The sequence below is a fragment of the Artemia sp. Qi Xiang Cuo genome, chromosome 15 (assembly GCF_049724085.1).
Source record: "Artemia sp. Qi Xiang Cuo chromosome 15, ASM4972408v1, whole genome shotgun sequence".
In the NCBI taxonomy this organism is placed as follows: Eukaryota; Metazoa; Arthropoda; class Branchiopoda; order Anostraca; family Artemiidae; genus Artemia; species Artemia sp. Qi Xiang Cuo.
Window position 1 is genome coordinate 34,194,108 of NC_142808.1, and position 24,120 is coordinate 34,218,227.

The 24,120-nt window shown below is 33.7% G+C and overlaps 1 protein-coding gene across 2 annotated transcripts in view; it reads right to left on the reverse strand.

The window, feature by feature from the left end:
• Positions 1-24,120, reverse strand: part of LOC148943598 (uncharacterized) — a 79,536-nt gene that overhangs the window by 15,341 nt on the left and 40,075 nt on the right. For both annotated transcript variants that reach the window (XM_089100976.1, XM_089100975.1), the window contains exons 4-9: positions 23,680-23,841; positions 20,565-20,774; positions 18,242-18,383; positions 15,547-15,723; positions 8,406-8,517; positions 3,448-3,575 (exon numbers count right to left, since the gene is read on the reverse strand). In XM_089100976.1, coding sequence (XP_088957102.1) covers positions 3,448-3,575; positions 8,406-8,517; positions 15,547-15,723; positions 18,242-18,383; positions 20,565-20,774; positions 23,680-23,841 — 931 coding nt within the window. The remainder of the gene's footprint in view (positions 1-3,447; positions 3,576-8,405; positions 8,518-15,546; positions 15,724-18,241; positions 18,384-20,564; positions 20,775-23,679; positions 23,842-24,120) is intronic.

Sequence of the window (24,120 nt, forward strand, 5' to 3'; positions counted from 1 at the left end):
GATGCAACATTGAACGTAGATTTCAAAACATACATGATGCATGTTTTGAGTTTACAAAGCCATCGCACACGACGCAGTTTAGACAGCTGAGCCTTTCCCCCATTTCTTTTTTTTGAAAAAAAGTGGAATTCCAATTAATAGATCTAATACAAAAGAAGCACCACAACGCAAAGAAGACATTAGGGATACTAAAGCCCGAAAAAAAGAAGCGACGCTCAGAAAAATTCTGCAGCCTTGTCTTGCTAATTCATTCAAAAACTACTATATTTGCATATATTTCACACATAGAAGATGAATTCAATTTTAAGCATTTGGTAATCAGCTTTTTAATGACAGTCGAGTTATTTATGAGGTACTAGCTAATCTCGGGGAAGTCTAGCTGTACTCACATAGAATGAATGCAAATTACGTAAAGTACACTACCGGAAGTAGAAAAAGAAGAGAGAGAAAAAGTGAGAGAGGAATTGAGTGAGCAAGAGCGATTGAGAGAGTGAGAGAAAGATCAGTCCGTTAAAAATTCATAAAAATGGAATGTGTAAAGAAACGGATTAACGGATTGAGCTCCTTGTATGTATGAATTTAAAAATAAGAAACTCAACTGAAAGTAAGGAGCAACATTAAAACTAAAAACGAACGGAAATTATTCCTTATGTGAGCCCCCCCCCCTCAATCCTTCGCTCCTCACGCTAAAGTTTTTCAGTAATTTAAAAAAAGGATATTATTCTAATAAACGACCCTTCCGGAGTCGTTCTTAAATAATTGGGACAAAAAGTCAAAGTTTAGCGTAAAAAGCGAGGTATCGAGGATGAGGCAACCCCTCATATATGGGATATTTTCTGTTCGTTTTAAGGTTCAATGTTGCACCTTACTCTCAGATAAAAAAAAAAAAGTTTTTAAATTTAATTTCTGATCGCTTTTCAAATAATGCTGCGAAATTCGGCTCCCCCTCTATGGGAAATTTTCTCCCCCGCAAAAAATTCATTCCACGTAAAATACCCCCCCCCCACTCCGGAAAATTCCATCCTCATTGAAAATTCCCGCAGAAAATTTTTTGCGAACGATTCCGCTTGAAAAATTATCCTTGACATACTTTCATTTGAAAAATACTTTAATTTCTGATTTTTTTTTTCAAATCATGCCGTGTTTCCTTTCTCAGTGAAATTTTCCCCCGAAAATCCACCCCTCCCCCTCCAGTGGGAAGTTGCTCCATGGAAATTCTCCCCGTGGAAAAGGAAAATTCCCCCTTACACCGAAAAATGTCTGTATACTTATCATTAACGTATAGCATATGTAAACACTAGTAAATTTTATAACTCCCCCACCCCATGTCCCCAGGGGCTTTGGGAGTCATGTCATCCGTAGAGGCGTAGTTATTGGACCTAGAACAATAGAAATTTTAATTTCCATTTGAATGAGCTCTCTCTCTCGATATTCTAGCACCATTAGTTCGATGAAATCACCCCTGGAAGAAAAATAATAAAAAATAAAATAAACATACATCCGTCATCTTTCTTCTAGCAAAATACACATTCCACCTTTTTCCAGATAGGGATTGAAACCTCTTCAGGTGGGTTCTCCGATGCGCTGAATCTGATGGTGCAATTTTCAATAAGATTCCTGAATTTTTGGGGGTGTTTCCCCCTTTTTTAGAAATTCAAGCAAATTTTCTCAGGTTCGTACCTTTTCATGGGTTACATTAAAAACAATGAATCTTACATATTTGGAATCAAACAGTTCGTGGTAACGAACTGTAAGTAAGGAGCGACATGGCTCAATAGTAACCGAAACTCTAAAAAACGGATGTATAAAAAAATAGATAGATCACAAGAAAAAAAATAGATATATCAAAAGAATTGGCTTGTTATGATGATTTGAAACATATAAGTTTCATTAAGTTTAGTCTTACCCATCAAAAGCTACGAGCCTGAGAAAATTTGTCTGATTTTCGAAAAAAGGGGAAAGACCCCATTTAAAGGTCATGGAATTTTAATGAAAATCACACCATCAGATTCAGCGTATCAAAGAATCCTACTGTAGAGGTTCCAAGCTCATATCTAAAAAAATGTGGAGTTTTGTAATTTTTGCCAGAAGAAAGATCACGGGTGCGTGTTTATTTGTTCTTTTTTTCCCAGGGATGATCGTATCGACCCAGTGGGCATAGAACGTCGGGATATTGCTCACTCTGACGGAAATGAAAAGTTCTAGTGCCCTTTTAAAGAGACCAAAAATTGGAGGGCAACAAGGCCCCCTTCCAAGCCACTTTTCACCCCAAAATCGTTCGATCAAAATTGGGGATAGTTATTTTGTTCAGCATAGTTGAAAGACCCAATAACTATTTCTTTGTAGATATTATGAACCCCCAAAGCCCCTGGGGAATGGGTCTTTAAATTATAACATTTGCCCATTGTTTACGTATAGTATTTGTTATTGGGAAGTATGCACACATATTTAGGGTGGGGAGGGGAGGAAGAATTCTCTGGTGGAGGGATTTTGCGCAGGGAGAAATTTTCATGGAGAGAGAAGTTTCCAGTGGGTGAACTTTTCAGGGGAAATTTTACACTGGGAGAATTTGCCAGAATTCCTATACGAAATTTCTTATATGTCATGCTTTCTCTTTACCGATTCAATTTTACGTGTGGAGATATTAAAGGTAATTGTCCGGGGTAAGTTTTCACCAGGATTAAATTTTCCAGAAGATAATTCCGTGGGGAGGAGGATTTTTCCGTGGAAGTGGAACGAGACATCTTGGCGTTTTTTTCTTTTCTTTAAACGATAAGAAATTAAATTTAAAAAACAAGTTTTTTTTAACTGAAAGTAAGGAGCAACACTAAAACTTAAAACGAACAGAAATTATTACGTAAATTAGGGAGGTTGCCCCCTCCGAATTCTCCAATTCTTTCAGAGCGACTGCTAAAACACAAGGTTCGTCTAATTAGAACAATAAGAAGTTTTTTTTTAAGAGCAAAGAAACTTTAGTCTAAAGAGCGAGGTGTTAAGGAGGGGGCAACCTCCCTAATATACGTAACAATTTCTGTTCGTTCTAAGTTTTAATGTTGCTCCTTACTTTCAGTTGAAAGAACTTATTTTTTAAATTTTCAGCATAAAAAGACAATTCCATTGATGTATCTATCGATAACAAATTTCGTTTTCAGAGTTTCGGCTACTTTGAGCCAAATCGTTCCTTACTTGATTCCCGACAGTGAGGATAACTTAGCATCTTTTTTGGATTTTTCTATGGTTGGTTTCAATCTAATATACAACATCTTCCTTCTTCATTTATCATCTTAAAAACTCTCTTTTGAAGGGATTCGACTTGGTTAGTTTCTTCCTCAGTAAGGATATACTACCCGGAAGTATGATGTATACTGTAACGTAGAAGGTTCTAATAGCACACGAGCAACATAGATAATTTCAAACTTTATTTAAAATATCAGAAAAAATACCAACCTTGCATTGTGATTTTACAGCCAATGCTGCGTCGAGAAGATCAATATGTTTCCGTTGCTCTTGCAGTGTTGCCCGTTGAGCTGACAGCTCTATTTCTTGCTGATCTTTCAGTGACATCAATTCTTTATCTGCAAATATGCAAAGCCATTGTATCTAATTGTAGTATGTTCAGCTCTTAATAAAGAGCCTAATAATCATGTGCCTCAGATGCCAAATCAATTAATTTTACATTTATTTAGTAGCATTCGAAATAATGTCAAAAGGCAGAACTACAGCTTTTCACTAGCTTAAAAAGTTGATTCGATGCGTGAACAAATCTCAGAAATGAACCTTTTGCCTAAACTAAACTTTTGCCCAGGAAAGTTTTTACCCTTTTCTCTTCCCTTACCCAATCTTTAGACTTGAAAGATTCTAGAAAGGGGAGTCTATGCAGCTTGTTTTAACTCTAGAATAACAAAAAGAAAAAAGAAAGAAAAATCAAGTTTGGCATCTATTAGGTTTCACTTACAGAGATGGTCTTGGCAAGGTGGTTCCGAGGATATAAGCCAGAGTCTAGGCCAAATAAAAAAAAACTATTCAACTATAATTTTAACATAGTCTTTCGAATCGAACCAGTTGGGTAAAGGTGAAGGAAGAATTCGACTGCGCTCAAATCATTGTTTTATAAAAATTCGGATAATTAGCAATGATTCAGTTAATTATCAGCCAATATTTTTGCTATCAGTATTTAGCAGAACTTGCGTTTTCATCTACTTGCCTTTTTAGAAGCAAAGGGTTTTTTCCATGAATTTTAGTATTACTTCCAAGCTGTGCACTCAAAATAGCCCGCATTTGCTACTCTTTTAAATTGTTCGCGTATGGCTATTAATTCTGGCCCGATTCCTGCCACTATATTTCTGGATATCCGAAAAGCTTTCGATTAATTGACCAACAAAATTTAGTATCTAAATTCTCATCACAGTCTGCGAGGGAATGCTAGCGCTTGGTTTGACTACTATTTGTCTGGAGGGGCTATCTCAGTAAATCCTCTTTTCCACTCGCCATCTAAAGTTGAGCTTGGTGTCTCACAAGGTTCGGTTCTAGGGCTAATCTTGTTCTTACTGTTTGCTCCTGATTTTGTTGTTACGACTACGAAACAAAAGCCATCAATTTGTTGTCGTCTATATCACCTCATATCTTCCCATACCCAAAAATGTAGATCTCCATCCCTAGATGAGGACAATTTAGTTGCTATTGCTGACCACAGTACCCTTGGTACTTCTCGCCTTCAACTTCAACTTTTCGTCAGTACTTATCATGGATTTCTGCGGCTCACCTCCATCTATCTGAAATCCGTAGTAAACCCGGTGATTGGTATGCTCGGTTTTTACGTCCTGTTCTTGATGATAATTTCTCCTTCATACATTATATAAGCTTAATAAAAATGAGGATTCCAAAGAATCCTGGAATTTTTAGGAAACCTAAACACATTTTTCCTGGGTCGATTCTCAAATTTGGCTTCATTGGTTAAGTCAATATTACGTCTCCTATTGTCCTGCTATACTGACGTACTTTTCCTTCCTATCTGAATGCACTCTCTAAGGTGTATGACAAAGTAAGGTATCTTATTCTTGAAACAAATAGCTATGTTAATTAGCTATGATTGCTTTCAAGTCTCTTTATATTCTTTCATGTGTTTTCGCTGTTCTTAAGCTGCACAGTGATGTTCCTACGACCCTCAGAACAAGTCCATCTCCTGTCTATGACCATTCTATTTATCATCTTAATAATGTAACATTCAAAATCCATTCAATCTATGAGTCACACCGAGCATTAATCCCCGACCCCCCCCCCTGGAATTCTAATTGGCATACTTTACTGAGTTACCTTACTTGTTACTTGCTTAGTCACTAGAGAAAAATTGTCAAAAATATTGGATTCCTGAATAATTTTTTGTCTTTTATAAGATTTATTTTTTATTAATTATATTATAACTTTGAAGACCCCTGTGCAGTGACAGTCTCTGGGTTAAGTTGGAAATGTATGCTGATATTGTTTATTGTGCAAGGCAATTTGCTTTGGCTTGGTTTTCGGCGGATTATCAGTGATGGGCAACCGGTCTTCATTTTCATTTTTAACGAGTTTTACCTTCTTCTTTTCTTTCTCACTGTGTTCACGGCCATAGAGCCTTGCGGGATAAATATGATGAGCTATTTATCGCCTACTGTTTAAATTTATTGTTAAATAAATCTAATATTCCTTTTGAATTTTCACATTTGTTTGTTTGAATGACTTTTGAATTTGACTTCCGAACAGCTCAAACTGTGTGGTAAACTAATCCTGGATAGAACCTTCAAGATGTGGCAAACCCCTTACTATGGCGACTACGTCATAATAGCGCGCGCGTCCAAAACCAAAGCTCCTTCTCTCCCAAAAAACTCTGTGCAGCCGCAGTTTAAAGTTACTAGGTTTCATGATGAAATGATATGCTCCAAACAAGGATGCCTATGAAAAGAGAAATCTAGTGAATCCCCAAATTTCATCAATCGACATAGCAGCGTTGATAACCATACATAATGGATTCAAAATTGCAGGCAAAATCATTTGATTTTGGACACCTGAGGAATACCTCAATCACAGTATTTTTGAAGTAATACCTTGAATTAGGTTTTTTTTCAAGACCACACAAACCACACTGGCGAACAAGTAAACGTTCAAATTGGGAAAAGTCCATTTATTTGACAGTGAAAACAGATACAACGTCTTGATATTTCGACCACATATACAGCGATCGTCATCAGCGGAAATACTAAACCATTAATATTAAAGCTACCATATTAATAAAGAACAAAATGATAACTTCCGGTTCATTCGCTAGATTTGTCTGACAGAGTTTTAATTTTAATACTTTGGTATTTCACTGTCTAATAAATGGACTTATTCCCATTTGAACATTTTGTTGTACCTAAATTAAAATTTTTTGACAAATCTAGCTGATGTTAGACAATGCAAAAGCTGGTCTCTTCTGAATGTAAGGCTTCGAGGGAAGACTTGCTGATACTTCGACAAAAAGTATTGGTGAATAAAACAAGTTAAAATAGAGTATTTAGATTAGATTGTGGAAACAAACTAGACATGTACCTTGTTGATAATCACTAGAAAATAGGAGCAGATTGAATATGTAGATAGAGAACTGTGATGGATAGTTCTATTTGAAAATAAATAATTAAGTTATTCAGGTTGCTACTACCGCTCACAACTCGTTGCAGCATTAAAGCGCCTGAGTCTAACTCAAATGCGCACACTCCTTTTCCATCCCACGGTTCAACACTTCACTCTTTCCCATGAAGTTCCTACTTAGTTTAATATTTTCTTAAGACCTCTTCCCAACCTATATGAAAACGTCTGGTTTTTCATGTAGTCCCAGACAAGGCCGTATCCAGGATGGGAGAGGGGTTTGATCCCCCCCCCGAAATGTTTGTCCAACTCGTAACAGTAACAAACATGAATGTAAAGAAGTTTTTGATGCGTTTTTTAAACTTTTCTGTACTCTCCCCCGGAGAAAATCCTTTTGCAAACCCACAACCCCCTCGAAAAAAAAAAAAAATCCTAGATACGATACTGGTCCCAGATAGATTGCCAAAAGCCTAATTTTCAACAGTTTATCAACCTTCATCCCTAAAACGTGACCTAGCCACCTTAGACTTTCTTCCACCATGGCCAAGACAAGTGGGATCAAACAGCAGCTTAATATTTAATACAAAATTGCTCAAACCCTTCAACAATTTTAATGGAACAAATTTGACATATCCTCCCTCAGTTTCCAAATTTCAGAGCCGTACTTGACCATTATCATTGCCATGGCTGCTAGCATCCTAATCTTAGTTCTAAGGCTTATTTTTCTATTCTTCTAAACCTTTTCAGCTGCAAACAAAAAACACCCTATGCCTTATTTATTCTACTTTTTACATCTTCACGGCATTCAATACCCATACTAACAATACTAGCAAGGTAAATGCAGCACATTTACACGATCAGTTTACTCAGTACCTAAAATCATCAATTGAACGTCATTGGCCCCTAGTTTAAGATAATAGGTCAAATTAACAAAAAGAATTCCACGCTATATCAATACCTAAAATACGAGTTTTTAATTGGCTACTTTGCAGAGACAAGCCAAATGCAAGCATTATAATTTTGATTAATAGTGCATTTGTTCAACACTGCATTTGGTGACGTCTAGTCAAGTGAATTTGTAGCCAAAGTATTTATATATACACTGATAGTCACAAATACCACCTTAGTCACTAACCATCATTACTCACGGAATAAATTGCAGACAATGGGGAAATATTTCTATCCAGGTGATTTGTGTGTTTGTATCGTACTTACACATCATTAGTGGCTGTAAAAAAAAAAAAGAAAAAAAGAGGAAGGATAAGGAATGAGCATACCTAATTTGGTTGGGAATATAATCTCAAAAATAGTCTAATAACGTTTCCAAGCAAAAAGACAACTCGTGGAAAGAAAGATTCAGATGCTGATTTTAGGTGCCAATACTTTGAGGAAGAAAAACTGAAATTGAAAAAATTTAATTTGGCAAACTACGTCAAACATGCTTCAAAATAAAATATTTTTCATTTGAAAGGTTGGTTTAGTGTTTTTAGACTATTGGCCTTCTCAGAGCTGCTATTTCCAAATGGCGCTGCTTTCTCTTTGCAAAAGTAGCTTTGCAATTGTAAAAGCCACTATAAGAACAGTAAAAACTTCAACGATTTCGCTTTTAACAACAAGAAATCAAGCAAATTGTACGGGCTAAATACGCAATCCCTATCATTCAACGTTTGAAGTTCAACAGGTTTCAATTTTTTTTTATATTTTTGCCATTGTTACTAAGGAGATGATCAGAACCATGTTATCAAGTAAATAAAATCCCTGAAAATATTAGAAAAAAGAAGCGAAACAATAAAATAAAATACTTTGCGATAGAAGCCGTGCAATAGTCAAGTCTCTCTGAGCCATTTCTCTTCCAATCTCCCCATCTGGACAGGTGTTCAGCCCACTGAGAATGCGATTGGTAAGCATATCAACCTAGAAAAGCATTAAACTAGGTATTTGCGTGGTACAGGACATGTATAGGAACAGAGCACAAGAAAGGGGGAAGTCGCCATTTGGACGCATGGGCAAGACTTTGATGAGAAATAAAAGTTACTAGCACCAGTCATTAAAACACTACCGAAGTAAGATAAAAAAGAAAAAATAAACAAAAGCTTAAATAGCTTTAACTTACAAAAATTCACAGAGGTTTTTCACCAGTCATTAAAATACTACCGAAGTGAGATAAAAAAGAAAAAAGAAAAAAAAAGATTAAATAGCTTTAACTTGCAAAAATTCACAGAGGTTTTTCACCAGTCATTAAAATACTACCGAAGTAAGATAAAAAAGAAAAAATAAACAAAAGCTTAAATAGCTTTAACTTGCAAAAATTCACAGAGGTTTTTCACCAGTCATTAAAATACTACCGAAGTAAGATAAAAAAGAAAAAATAAACAAAAGATTAAATAGCTTTAACTTGCAAAAATTCACCGAGGTTTTTTACCAGTCATTAAAATACTACCGAAGTAAGATAAAAAAGAAAAAATAAACAAAAGATTAAATAGCTTTAACTTGCAAAAATTCACAGAGGTTTTTTCACCAGTCATTAAAATACTACCGAAGTAAGATAAAAAAGAAAAAATAAACGAAAGCTTAAATAGCTTTAACTTGCAAAAATTCACAGAGATTTTTCACCAGTCATTAAAATACTACCGAAGTAAGATAAAAAAAGAAAAATAAACAAAAGCTTAAATAGCTTTAACTTGCAAAAATTCCCAGAGGATTTTCACCAGTCATTAAAACACTACCGAAGTAAAATGAAAAAAAATAAACAAAAGCTTAAATAGCTTTAACTTGCGAAAATTCACAGATGTTTTTCACCAGTCATTAAAATTCTACCAAAGTAAGATAAAAAAATAGAAAAAATAAACAAAAGTTTCAATAGCTTTAACTTGCAAAAATTCACAGAGGATTTTCACCAGTCATTAAAACACTACCGAAGTAAGATGAAAAACAAAAACAAACAAAAGCTTAAATAGCTTTAACTTGCAAAAATTCCCAGAGGATTTTCACCAGTCATTAAAACACTACCGAAGTAAGATGAAAAAAATAAACAAAAGCTTAAATAGCTTTAACTTGCAAAAATTCACAGATGTTTTTCACCAGTCATTAAAACACTACCGAAGTAAGATGAAAAAAAAAAAAAGCTTAAATAGTTTTAACTTGCAAAAATTCACAGAGGATTTTCACCAGTCATTAAAACCCTACCGAAGTAAGATGAAAAAAACAAACAAAAGCTTAAATAGCTTTAACTTGCGAAAATTCACACAGGTTTTTCACCAGTCATTAAAATACTACCGAAGTAAGATAAAAAAGAAAAAATAAACAAAAGCTTAAATAGCTTTAACTTGCAAAAATTCACAGAGGATTTTCACCAGTCATTAAAACATTACCGAAGTAAGATGAAAAAAAATAAACAAAAGCTTAAATAGCTTTAACTTGCAAAAATTCACAGAGGTTTTTCACCATTCATTAAAATACTACAGAAGTAAGATAAAAAATAAAAAAAAGCTTAAATAGCTTTAACTTGCAAAAATTCACAGAGGTTTTTCACCAGTCATTAAAATACTACCGAAGTAAGATAAAAAAGAAAAAATAAACAAAAGCTTAAATAGCTTTAACTTGCAAAAATTCACAGAGGTTTTTCACCAGTCATTAAAATACTACCGAAGTAGTATAAAAAAGAAAAATAAACAAAAGCTTAAATAGCTTTAACTTGCAAAGATTCACAGAGGTTTTTCACCAGTCATTAAAATACTACCGAAGTAAGATAAAAAAGAAAAAATAAACAAAAGGTTAAATAGCTTTAACTTGCAAAAATTCACAGAGGTTTTTCACCAGTCATTAAAATACTACCGAAGTAAGATAAAAAATAAAAAAAAGCTTAAATAGCTTTAACTTGCAAAAATTCACAGAGGTTTTTCACCAGTCATTAAAATACTACCGAAGTAAGATAAAAAAAGAAAAATAAACAAAAGCTTAAATAGCTTTAACTTGCAAAAATTCACAGAGGATTTTCACCAGTCATTAAAACACTACCGAAGTAAGATGAAAAAAAATAAACAGAAGCTTAAATAGCTTTAACTTGCGAAAATTCACAGATGTTTTTCACCAGTCATTAAAACATTACCGAAGTAAGATGAAAAAAATAAACAAAAGCTTAAATAGCTTTAACTTGCAAAAATTCACAGAGGTTTTTCACCAGTCATTAAAATACTACAGAAGTAAGATAAAAAATAAAAAAAAGCTTAAATATCTTTAACTTTCAAAAATTCACAGAGGTTTTTCACCAGTCATTAAAATACTACCGAAGTAAGATAAAAAAGAAAAAATAAAAAAAAGGTTAAATAGCTTTAACTTGCAAAAATTCACCGAGGTTTTTTACCAGTCATTAAAATACTACCGAAGTACGATAAAAAAGAAAAAATAAACAAAAGCTTAAATAGCTTTAACTTGCAAAGATTCACCGAGGTTTTTTACCAGTCATTAAAATAATACCTAATTAATATAAAAAAGAAAAAATAAACAAAATGTTAAATATCTTTAACTTGCAAAAATTCACCGAGGTTTTTTACCAGTCATTAAAATACTACCGAAGTAAGATAAAAAAGAAAAAATAAACAAAAGATTAAATAGCTTTAACTTGCAAAAATTCACCGAGGTTTTTCACCAGTCATTAAAATATTACCGAAGTAAGATAAAAAAAGAAAAATAAACAAAATCTTAAATAGCTTTAACTTGCAAAAATTCACAGAGGATTTTCACCAGTCATTAAAACACTACCGAAGTAAAATGAAAAAAATAAACAAAAGCTTAAATAGCTTTAACTTGCGAAAATTCACAGAGGTTTTTCACCATTCATTAAAATACTACCTAAGTAAGAAAAAAAAAGAAAAAATAAACAAAAGCTTAAATAGCTTTAACTTGCAAAAATTCACAGAGGTTTTTCACCACTCATTAAAATTCTACCGAAGTAAGATAAAAAAAGAAAAAATAAACAAAAGTTTAAATAGCTTTAACTTGCAAAAATTCACAGAGGATTTTCACCAGTCATTAAAACACTACCGAAGCAAGATGAAAAAAAAATAAACAAAAGCTTAAATAGCTTTAACTTGCGAAAATTCACAAATGTTTTTCACCAGTCATTAAAACACTACCGAAGTAAGATGAAAAAAATAAACAAAAGCTTAAATAGCTTTAACTTGCGAAAATTCACAAATGTTTTTCACCAGTCATTAAAACACTACCGAAGTAAGATGAAAAAAAATAAACAAAAGCTTAAATAGCTTTAACTTGCAAAAATTCATAGAGGTTTTTCACCAGTCATTAAAACACTACCGAAGTAAGATATAAAAGAAAAAATAAACAAAAGCTTAAATAGCTTTAAGTTGCAAAAATTAACAGAGGTTTTTCACCAGTCATTAAAATACTACCGAAGTAAGATAAAAAAGAAAAAATAAACAAAAGCTTAAATATCTTTAACTTGCAAAAATTCACAGAGGATTTTCACCAGTCATTAAAACACTACCGAAGTAAGATGAAAAAAATAAACAAAAGCTTAAATAGCTTTAACTTGCAAAAATTCACAAATGTTTTTCACCAGTCATTAAAACACTACCGAAGTAAGATGAAAAAAAATAAAAAAAAGCTTAAATAGTTTTAACTTGCAAAAATTCACAGAGGTTTTTCACCAGTCATTAAAATACTACCGAAGTAAGATAAAAAATAAAAAATAAACAAAAGCTTAAAAAGCTTTAACTTGCAAAAATTCACAGATGTTTTTCACCAGTCATTGAAACACTACCGAAGTAAGATGAAAAAAATAATAAATAAAAGCTTAAATAGCTTTACCTTGCAAAAATTCACAGAGGTTTTTCACCAGTCATTAAAACACTACCGAAGTAAAATGAAAAAAATAAACAAAAGCTTAAATAGCTTTAACTTGATAAAATTCACAGAGGTTTTTCACCAGTCATTAAAATACTACCGAAGTAAGAAAAAAAAAGAAAAAATAAACAAAAGCTTAAATAGCTTTAACTTGCAAAAATTCACAGAGGTTTTTCACCACTCATTAAAATTCTACCGAAGTAAGATAAAAAAGAAAAAAATAAACAAAAGTTTAAATAGCTTTAACTTGCAAAAATTATCAGAGATTTTTCACCAGTCATTAAAACACTACCGAAGTAAGATGAAAAAAATAATAAACAAAAGCTTAAATAGCTTTAACTTGCAAAAACTTACAGAGGATTTTCACCAGTCATTAAAACACTACCGAAGTAAGATGAAAAAAATAAACAAAAGCTTAAATAGCTTTAACTTGCGAAAATTCACAAATGTTTTTCACCAGTCATTAAAACACTACCGAAGTAAGATTAAAAAAAAAAATAAACAAAAGCTTAAATAGCTTTAACTTTCAAAAATTCATAGAGGTTTTTCACCAGTCATTAAAACACTACCGAAGTAAGATATAAAAGAAAAAATAAACAAAAGCTTAAATAGCTTTAAGTTGCAAAAATTAACAGAGGTTTTTCACCAGTCATTAAAATACTACCGAAGTAAGATAAAAAAGAAAAAATAAACAAAAGCTTAAATAGCTTTAACTTGCAAAAATTCACAGAGGATTTTCACCAGTCATTAAAACACTATCGAAGTAAGATGAAAAAAATAAACAAATGCTTAAATAGCTTTAACTTGCGAAAATTCACAGATGTTTTTCACCAGTCATTAAAACATTACCGAAGTAAGATGAAAAAAATAAACAAAAGCTTAAATAGCTTTAACTTGCAAAAATTCACAGAGGTTTTTCACCAGTCATTAAAACACTACCGAAGTAAGATAAAAAATAAAAAATAAACAAAAGCTTAAAAAGCTTTAACTTGCAAAAATTCACAGATGTTTTTCACCAGTCATTGAAACACTACCGACGTAAGATGAAAAAAAAATAAAAATAAAAGCTTAAATAGCTTTACCTTGCAAAAATTCACAGAGGTTTTTCACCAGTCATTAAAATACTACCGAAGTAAGAAGAAAAAAAAATTAACAAAGGCTTAAATAGCTTTAACTTGCAAAAATCACACAGAGGATTTTCACCAGTCATTAAAACACTACCGAAGTAAGATAAAAAAAATAAACAAAAGCTTAAATATCTTTAACTTGCTAAAATTCACAGATGTTTTTCACCAGTCATTAAAACACTACCGAATTAAGATGAAAAAAAATAAACAAAGGCTTAAATAGCTTTAACTTGCAAAAATTCACAGAGGTTTTTCACCAGTCATTAAAACACTACCGAAGTAAGATAAAAAAGAAAAAATAAACGAAAGCTTAAATAGCTTTAACTTGCAAAAATTCACAGATGTTTTTCACCAGTCATTGAAACACTACCGAAGTAAGATGAAAAAAAAATAAAATAAATAAAAGCTTAAATAGCTTTAACTTGCAAAAATTCACAGAGGTTTTTCACCAGTCATTACAATACTACCGAAGTAAGATGAAAAAAAAAATTATCAAAAGCTTAAATAGCTTTAACTTGCAAAAATTCACAGAGATTTTTAACCAGTCATTAAAACACTACCGAAGTAAGATGAAAAAGGTCTTTAGTGAATAGACTTTAAGGCTAATCATCGTGATTTTTAGCAACTTTCCTATGTCAAGGATCGTGAATAAAAGTCGTCATTTAAGCAATTTTGAGCTGGATTTTTTCATGATAATTTCCGAATAATAAAGCAGAAAACGTTGATTTCACGTTTAAAATGTTTCAATATTTTGGAAAAAACAAATCAATTTATTTGATCTTGTTTAATATAAATGAAATACATGGGATGTTAAAACAGCTTTTATTAATTCAACTAGCATTTGGAGAAAAAAAAAATCCTATTTCTGAAGTTCTTATACTTTTGTTTTTCAAGAAAAAAAATATCCTTTTCCATTTTGAAAATTTTTCTTGTTGTCAGTCGCAATTTTTTTTATAGTTTTATACAGTAATCTATATTTGCTTTTTGTTTGAACTAGCCCTCCCCCCTCCCCTTCCGAAATTTCACCCTTCTTCAGAAATATAACCCATGAACACATGCCTTATAAAAAGGCAGCCAAGATTCTCAAAGTTTTGTTTTAACACTCCAAGTATATATTTCAATTAGTTTTGAAATGAACGCTTCAAAAAAATTATGAATAAAACAATAATTACGTAACTCTTCCTAGACGAATTAGTCAGAAAACATCAAAATATAAATAGATAAGGATTAACAGTGCCCAGATTTGACATATTCAGTATGTTTTCAGTTACCCCCCCCCCCCCCCAAGGTACTGCAACATGCAAGAAAACTTTAGAGGCTATGGAAAACTATTCAGCAACGGTGATTCCATAGTGTTTACGTTCGAGTCTTTTTCTTTACTTCAGCAGAAAAAATGAATTTTTTTTTCTTTTTGTATTTTTCAATTTAAGTAAGTCACCCTTTAATTTCAATGACAGAGACAACTGCTGTGCTTGATGTAGCTTACACGTAGCAGATACAGGGCAAGCGCAGTTGTTTTTTTTAAAACCAAGTTGTTTCATATGTAATGGGTAAAACGGTAAAAATTAAAACAGTAAAAAAAGAAACGAGGAGCTAAATAGAAATAAAATAGTTATATATTTACTCTACAAAACAAGTTATTCATTTATTTTCAATATTAAGCATATATTTTGTAATCAGCCAGGAGCCTATTGAATTCTTTGAATATTAAAAAGACGTCGTAAACAATTGGCCCTTCATAATGTTTCAGCACATCATGATTAACATCAGCTTCAGTACATCAGCACATCAGATAAACCATCATGACACATGACCTTGCAAAAAAAAGGGCACAAAATGCTAAAACACCTATTTTATGCAAAAGCGAAACCTCAAAATTACAATTCAATTCTCCCCCTTCCTGAATTTTGTTCTTTTTTTAGTTTCCAAAATTTTTACAATTCCATAATACCTGATTTCGCAGATCCTCGTTCATCTCTTGAAGTTTTCGATTTTCACATTCTAGGCGAAGTCTTGCAGTTCGCTCAAGGGTTTCCCGCCTTTCGTTCATTCTGATCAGAGCCTGATGACTTGCTTGAATAGAGCATAGCTCACTTTCAAGCCTTGAAAGCTTCTCCAATTTGGCAGCCTGTCAATTAAACATAGAACATGGAATGTTAATCAAGAATAATGGTCAAGATGCATGAAACAAACAAGAAGAACAAAAATTAGCAAAATTTGAAACCAGAGACTCAATATGAAAACATCCCTGCTATAACATGTTATTATTTTTTTTATATTGCTTCTGATGAATTTTTTGTTTCTCACAATTTCTAAGATATTCATTTTCTCCGTTTATCGTTGTTTTCATGTTTCAACTCGTAATCAAGACGACTTAGCAGAAATCATTTGCCAAAATATCCTGCATATATTCTAATATGTTCACCAGCTGCAAATTTCCCCGTAATCTTTCTTTATTGTTTCATTGCTAGGGCTAGTAACTGTTATCATAGAACTTATTAAACGGAACAGAAACATTAAAAATAAATAGTGGTCGGCGTCCCCCCCGTGGAAAATACCCCCCACGGAAAGGACCAACCCCGTCGAAATACCCCCCCCCCCCGGAAATATTCCCCGTGGAAAACAAGAATTTCCAAATTTTAGAATTTTATTTGAGTTTTTTTTTCCGTAGGGGGAAGGAATTTTGGAACCTATGTATTATACAACACTCACTCAATTCTACGATGTGTAAAACTCGAGAACAAACCGGTTTCTTCGTTACTTTAGAAACAAATTTGGGCTATATATTTGCACATAAGTGGCGGGAGGTAAGTATAGCGGGTCTACATGCAAAATGTGTTAGGTACAATTATTCTAAATATTATGAAGTAAGAATTGTTTTCTGACTTCAAGCTGTCCAAATACTTTAACCCCCCCCCCCCAACACTCCTTATGTGCAATTATATAGCACAAATTATATATTTTCCATCTATTCTGTCACTTGTCTTTGTCTTGTCTCACGCTAAGCTCAAAGAAACTAACGAAGAAACCGGTTTGTTCTCGAGTTTTACACAGCACAAACTTGAGTAAGTGGCGAATAATACACAAGTACCAAAATTCCTTCCCCCTACGGAAAGAAAACCCCAACAAAACTCAAATAAAATTTTCAAATTTGGAAAACCTTATTTTCCACGGGGGGGGGGGGGTATTTCCGCTGGAGGGGGGGGGTAAACGCCTATAGCCAAAATAAATATCTCTCTGACCCTAGACCTGCCCTATGAGCTTTGCAACCTACGCGGGTCTCAAAATAGCATTCAATACTTCATCACATTTAGAATAATCGTCAGAAACCCAACAACGAAGGCATTCTCATATGCTTTTAGCAATAAAACGCTTCGATAGGAGTCACACATATACTAAAGAAAAAAAAAATGAGGATCAGTGCCCTGCCCTATAAAAATGCTTCCTAACTAAGCTATTTGAACGAATTCTTCTGCTGGAATTTTTATTAAAGTGTAATACTGAACACTGGCTATTTGGTTTTAAAAAAACTTTAGGTTGCAGAGTTGTGCATTATCTACTGAGAATACGTAGTGATTTCTAGAGCAGAAGAACTTTGTTCATCTACATAAATTTATAGTGTTGATATTGCTTCGGCTGCTCAGCCCCAGGTGTTTTGAATCTTATGAAAACATGTTTCAAATCGCATCTTGTCACAGTTTTGTCGTTCATAGTTCTATCCGTATAAAAGCCTCAGCAAACGGGATTACTGATCCCATGAAGTCGTAGAGGGCTAAGGCAAGGTCCAATATTGAGCCCCATCCGATTCAACTCAATAGCAACTGCTGCGACAAAGAACATTCGAGGTGTTTTTTCTATTGAGATCGCAAATTTAGCCTGATTGCCTACGCTGAGGACCTGTTGCTGATAAACCATATTCTGGCTACAACGTTATACAACTTTAATCATTTGTCAGTTGGACATAACGGTCTTGCTCTTCGAATTAATGCAAAAAAATCAAGCTTTTGGTGTTTAATTTTCAGTCCTCACCTGACGTTGTTGTGCCTTACATCTCGATTGAGAAAAGCAAGATTTATCCAGGCATCACTTTTTAATATTGAAGTTAAAAGCAAAGTTCAGACTTTAGAAGTACACAAGCAGTCACGACAGATCATCTTTCTTATAACTTACGCAAAGTGTATGCAATTATACATATACATATACATATATATATATATATATATATATATATATATATATATATATATATATATATATATATATATATATATATATATATATATATATATATATATATATATATATTAGTGGGTACCTGCTTCGATAAATCATTATTATTACTATTATTGTGATGACTCCTCTTTAGGGACTCCAAATTAAAACATCTAAATTGAAAATGAACCATAAAAGAAAGAGTCACAACTGTCTGGTGAAAACACATCTGGCCAAATGACTGAAGAGCAGTTGATGGTTTCAACACACATGAAAAAGAAGTTAGGGGGTTTGCATTAAATTGTTTTCTTCTAGTCTGGTTATTCTTTTTACGATTTGCCTAGGGAGTTTTTCTCAGGGCCAGTGGCAACCCTGTCTGGGTTCTATTTATGTAATTTGTTGATAGTAATTGATTATAGGAGCCGTTATGATACCTGTAGCCGTACTTCCTCTTTTAAAACTAAATTTTCTTGTAGAAGAGCATCCAGAAGCTCAGCGTTGGTCCAACAGTCATCTTCCTTCACTTTAGGAGATTTCCGAGGACTCCCTGCTTTCATAAGAATTTTCTCAGCCAGGCTGTGGAAGAAAAGAAATATCAATAATGGAAATAGAATACACACATTTGCTTTTATTTGGATGCAAGAGCAATTGAATTGGCACTATTTTTATTGGGCTTTACAGAACCATTTTACAAAATTTAAAAATCGGCATAAAAAAAGAAGAAAAAAGTAACCCTAAAGATGAGACATACGACACCTTCGTCAATACGGGTAGCTCTTGACCCATGGAGCTCATCCCCCTCGGGTATATTATGCAATTAAAATTACAATGAAATTTCAGCTGAACAATCAGAAAGCTTGTAAGACTGACCTTGCCCCGTCAATGGGGAACAAAAAGCTCAAAATGATAAATATTAAATTATTTAGATAGACAGATAAACTTTAATTTTCATCAAAATCTTCATGTCACTGCCAAATGTCTTTAGTATAGTCACAATAAAAAGCATTAGTCACATTATACAAGCATAGTCACATTACAGTCACATTAAAAATTGAATATTAAAAAAAAACACTAATCAATCCTCCTGATTTTCGTTGTACATATTTACGAAACTACGTATAAATTTTCGCTAACCGCTGATGGGCACAGCGTACCGGCTGAAGTTCTCAACAGGCACCGCAACCCTGCGCGGGAGTCGTTTGGGTGTGGTTTGAGGGGGGGGGGGAAGGATTTTTTGGATTGGCTGGATCAGAGGTTTTCTTCCGAAATCCATGCAGAGTTTCTCTCTTGTTTTTTTCAGAGTTTGCATTTTAAACTTTGTCAGCAGCTCTTCATACGAAATTCGGCCTGCTTTGATACTATCATTAGAGCTCTTTTCTGAGCTCTTTCGATCCTAGCGCTTTGCTCAAATACCCTTATTTTGTCTAAAAACTTAAATGTTGCCTACTGAATATACATAGGCAATACCAAAATAACACAGTCTGGTATATTGCCAGGTTTAGATTAAAAAACGTCTCCTAATAAGTAGTAAATTTTGGTTATAAGTGTTGTATTGAATTTATCTGTCTTACCAATTTATCATCGATTCAGTAAACTTATCAATTGATTGTTTATACATACTTTTCTTCTTTTTTTTCATTGTTCCACCTTTCTATCCTATTGGTAAGTCCATCCTTGTTTATGAAACTAAAAAGGCTAATTGAATTATACCGGCAATATTTTAATCCCCAAAGAGTCCATTATACAAGGACGAAAACATTTTTAATGAAATCAAACGAGTAAAATGCATTCAGCTAAGCAGACGTTGGAGAGAATAATTCGTTATATACACATATTTAGATAGACTCATCTCGTCCTTGCAATGTAACTTGAATAAACGTCAAATTTGTTGGGCAAATTCACAATTGCATGGTTATTAAGCTTGAGATAAGGCTTATTTCTTTGGCAAAAAGCTTTGACACCAGCAAGAAAAACAGACGTATAAAATAGTTCCGCGTTATGGGTATTTGCTAAGAATTTTGAGATATGGCTAATCGCCCTAATTGTGATTAATTTCAACTACTGTGTCTCACATGGAATAACAATTGTTTTTATATTGGTTTGGTCGTTTTGTTTTCAGTCATTTCTTATTTTAGATTTTACTTTTCATTTTCTCATTTAATTGTTATTTTGTTTCAACGCTGAAGACGCCTAGTTTGGTAGGCGAAATGTTCGTATTATTGTTTCTTTCCTCATGGTACGTCAGTATATCTTCTACACGGCTTTATATCATTTACACTAAGCATTTATTCAATTAAAAAGCTACTCAACTAAAAGGCTTGAATAGTTTAGAAGCAGTGTGTCTGTTAAAATGTCCTACTTTTTATTTTTTTTTTGCAAATGAATAGTTTTCCAAAAGAATATTAGAAACATATTGAAAAAAAGAATCGTACAATTGAATTCCTTTCGACCATCTTATCACTAGTAGAGTTAACTACAGATCCAAACCTAGGGAGAGAGACAAAAAATTCTTTAGATTACTTTTGTTGATTTTTCTTTGGATCAATCTTAGTCAGGTGAGAATATCCTCTCCTGCCCCCACACTGTATGCAGGGTTAGAGTCACCCAAGAAAAACTAAACACTAAAGATACAAAGTAATAAAACTACTAAAAATTAGAACATTACCAAAATAGAATCAATCGATAATTAAACCGCTTAAAAGCAATAATTAATTTTCAAAGATTCGGACGTATATGTTTACAAAAAAACACGCTTACGGGGAATTCGAAATGTGAAGAGACGAGTCCTCTCGTTTTTGTTTCAATTTTGACAAGTCTGGCTGGGATCGGGAAACTGTCCTTCGCAGTCGTGTCCCTTTTCGGGGAGTTTGAAGAACAGTTGGCGAATTTTTCGAAGAACTTTCGTTCATCCAACAGTTGTCGTATATAGAACCATTAGTGCTCGAAGAAAGACAACCAAAATACTGCCTAAAATTACAGAAACATTATTCACAGAGACCAAAGTCATATAAAAAGGTTAATGTCAAAATCCTTGTTTTTTTTCGATATTCAATGTTTTTTCAATATTTCGATTTTTTGGCACGCAAAGTACATTTTTCAGAGATGTTTTCTGATATCAAAATGCATGCAACAAGGCCAGAAGCATGGGGTGCAACCCTGTTGACGTCCCTTCGTCGGCGTAAAAGTACACCGCCCCCCCTTCTACCGTCAAAATATTTGACCAGTGTGAACTTATACCTGTCGAGGTATACGATTTCAAATTAAAATATTAGCCAATAACTCTGTTATCGATATAGTAGATGAAGGCAACTTGAGTGTCTTGGATTAGAATGTCTTTGAAATGAATAAAGTTCTGGAGGTTTTACGCGTTCAGGGCAAGAGAATAGGCTTGAAAACTAGTGTAAAGATGACAATATCGCTTTAGCAACGAATAACTTTGGATGATGAGGCGATGTTAGGTAACAAGACGATAAGCCTAGTGGATAGCTTCACTCTCTTATGCAGCGATTTTTAGTAAGGGCAGTGGATGCAGATGGTGGAAGCATTCACAAGTAGAATAGCCGGGTGTTTTACCGCACTTGGAAAGAGTTTGGAAGAAGATGAAGATTAAATCATCAAACTAGCATTAGATTACTGGAAGCCACGGTGATGGCAGAAGTTAAGTATAGCTCTGACACGCGGCCGCTTTCAAAGATTATAAAAAATATACTAGATGTTTACCATAAAAATTGCCTAGGTACTACTTTCAATGACCTACGAAAAATGTGTTCTCAGTCCCACTTTTGGTTCTATAATGAAAAGAAAGCTTAAGATGACAAGGTCACCTTTCAGGAATGAAGAATGATCGGTTGCAAAAATGCCTGGTCGTATTCATCTAGGGCCAAACAATAGTGAAGATGTCCTTGAGGGGTGAGAGGAGGTCATAGCTACGAACAACTACAAATACGAAAAACTTACTGCAGCACCAAGCCGTCTGCGGCCAACACTCCTCCTCAACCCTAATGTGTTCAGAGCTTCACTTTTCACTCCCTCCCACGAAGTTCAAATTTCCTTTAAATTTTTCCTTATGACCTCGTCCCTCCTCACTCGGGGACGGTCTGATTTTATTTTGGCTTCAGATCTACTTAAAATAGTTCTACTTTAAAAAATTCTTGGAGATGTAGGGCCATCGCCCTGTTTTATCCGTAAAGTATATGTTTTGAAACTAACGCAATAGTAAGAGTAGTTGGGTCGGAACTTTCGAGGCCGTTTAAAATTAAGACAGGAGTAAAACAGATAAGTGCCTTGTCACCTCGTCTTTTTGGTCTTGATATAATTTGAGTTTTTAGAAAAAAAAAAATGGGCACCAGCTGTGAGTTTAGGTAATAAAGATCTTTCAGTTTAGTGCAAATAACACAGCTTTAGTTGTAAAATGGGCATTTCATCCATAGAGGTTAATTGACCTAACTGTAGAATAATTAAAGATGAATTGTGTTGAGATAATAATACACATTTGTCGAGAAAACAAATGTGTTATATTTAGGTAGAGGAAAGATAAATGGGATAGTATATTTTGGTTTGAAGAGGAGGAATTTCAAGTTGAGGATAAAATATAGTGGATATTGGATATACATTTTAAAGTAATGGAGGATGGAATCAGCATATAAAGGAAACGTTCAAAGTGAGGACAGCAGCAAAGTTATCGCTCCGTAAATAGGTCTCTCCATCGAAAATAATGTCAATTCTAGAGATTTGGGACCACGAGAAAGCTGCTCACCTAGAAACTATTCAATTAGGGTACTTTAAGAAATTGTACGGCTGCACAGAACAACTCATTCCCAGTTTTTGAATGTTGATCTACGTCTATGGCTGCTAAAAAATTACAGACTGGTCTCAATGATTAAATTTCGGTTAAGGGTGGTACAGTTACCGAGTGATAGGTTGCTTACGGCTGCTTGTGAAGAATTACTTTCGCGAGGGAAAAAAGGATCATGGTCATTTAAAATAAGACAAATTTTAGATAATAAGATTTTTTCTTCTGCTTGGAATGAAGGTGGAGGACAAAATGAAATGCACGTGAGTTTAGAAAATAGGATTAAGATTGACTAGAAAACTAAATGATCCAGAAATGGAGTGAAGAGGTAAAGAATTCGGAAACGTTGGAAGTTCAAGGATGTTAAGGTAGTTTATGTGCAGGAGATCTACCTTTAGTTTATCAACTAGATATCTCACTTATTGGATGCAGCTCAGGCTAATTGCCCGCCCTGCAATTAGAGCAAGATTAAAAAATTTTGCAAAAGAAAACAGCTGTAAAGAAGACAGATATACTTGCCTGCTTTGCAGATATTAGGAGGATGATTTGATGCATTGCCTGAGCCCGTACCAGGGGCTTTCTAAGATAAGGGAAGGCATATTGGGGAAAAATGAATAGCTACTTCAAGGTATCTGGAAATGTTTTTATCAAAAGAAAATCTTAGCTTATTGATTACTATGTGACAGGAATTTAGAATGAGTAGAGATCAATGATGTACGTTTATATTAATTTTGGTTTTTTGTGTACATGGCATTTTTTGGGCTTTAAGTATACCTTATCTTATCTTATGTGTCCCAACCCATCATCACTCCTTATATTATGGTTGAGGTTTAGTCATCTCTTGTGAGTGTTTAGTCATTTTTTTTTCTTTTTTCTTTCTTCTTCTTATTATTTTTCTTCAATTTTTTTTGGTGTATTTATTTATGTTATCGATTATACGAATTAATAAATCAATTGAGTCCCTACACACAGGTTATTTGACCTTCTAGTAGTGGCTATATTTGTTTAAATTTGATGTCTTCTTTTGTGAATAGATCAATAAAGGAATCTCATCTCTCTCTAAAAAACAACAAAACTTACCCATAAGGAGTACGGGTAATCCCATCCGTCAGGAGTGTGTCACTGATTGATAAATGAGAAAGATCATCTCTTTCATTCACCAGGGTGCTATACTGACTATACCGACTGCAATTGCTCCCTGAGCTTGATGGACCAGAATAGTGACTAACATCGTCTAGATACCTAACAAAATAAGAAATTGGTTAAACATGGACCCGCATAGGGAGGTATGTATTCAGGAATTTGTATAGTGTGGGGGGGGGCAACTTAAAAATACGCTGAAACAGGCAAACTGACAGATAATACAAACATATGGCCAAATCGCAGGTTTCTTAATATTAGAAATTAAATAACTGGTTGTAAGGGTTTGTTTTCTTTTTCATTTTGGCACATTATGCCACGCCGGCCGATTTTATCAAGCTCTTTTTTAGGTGACTTGCGCGGTTGCTGCAATTGGGAACT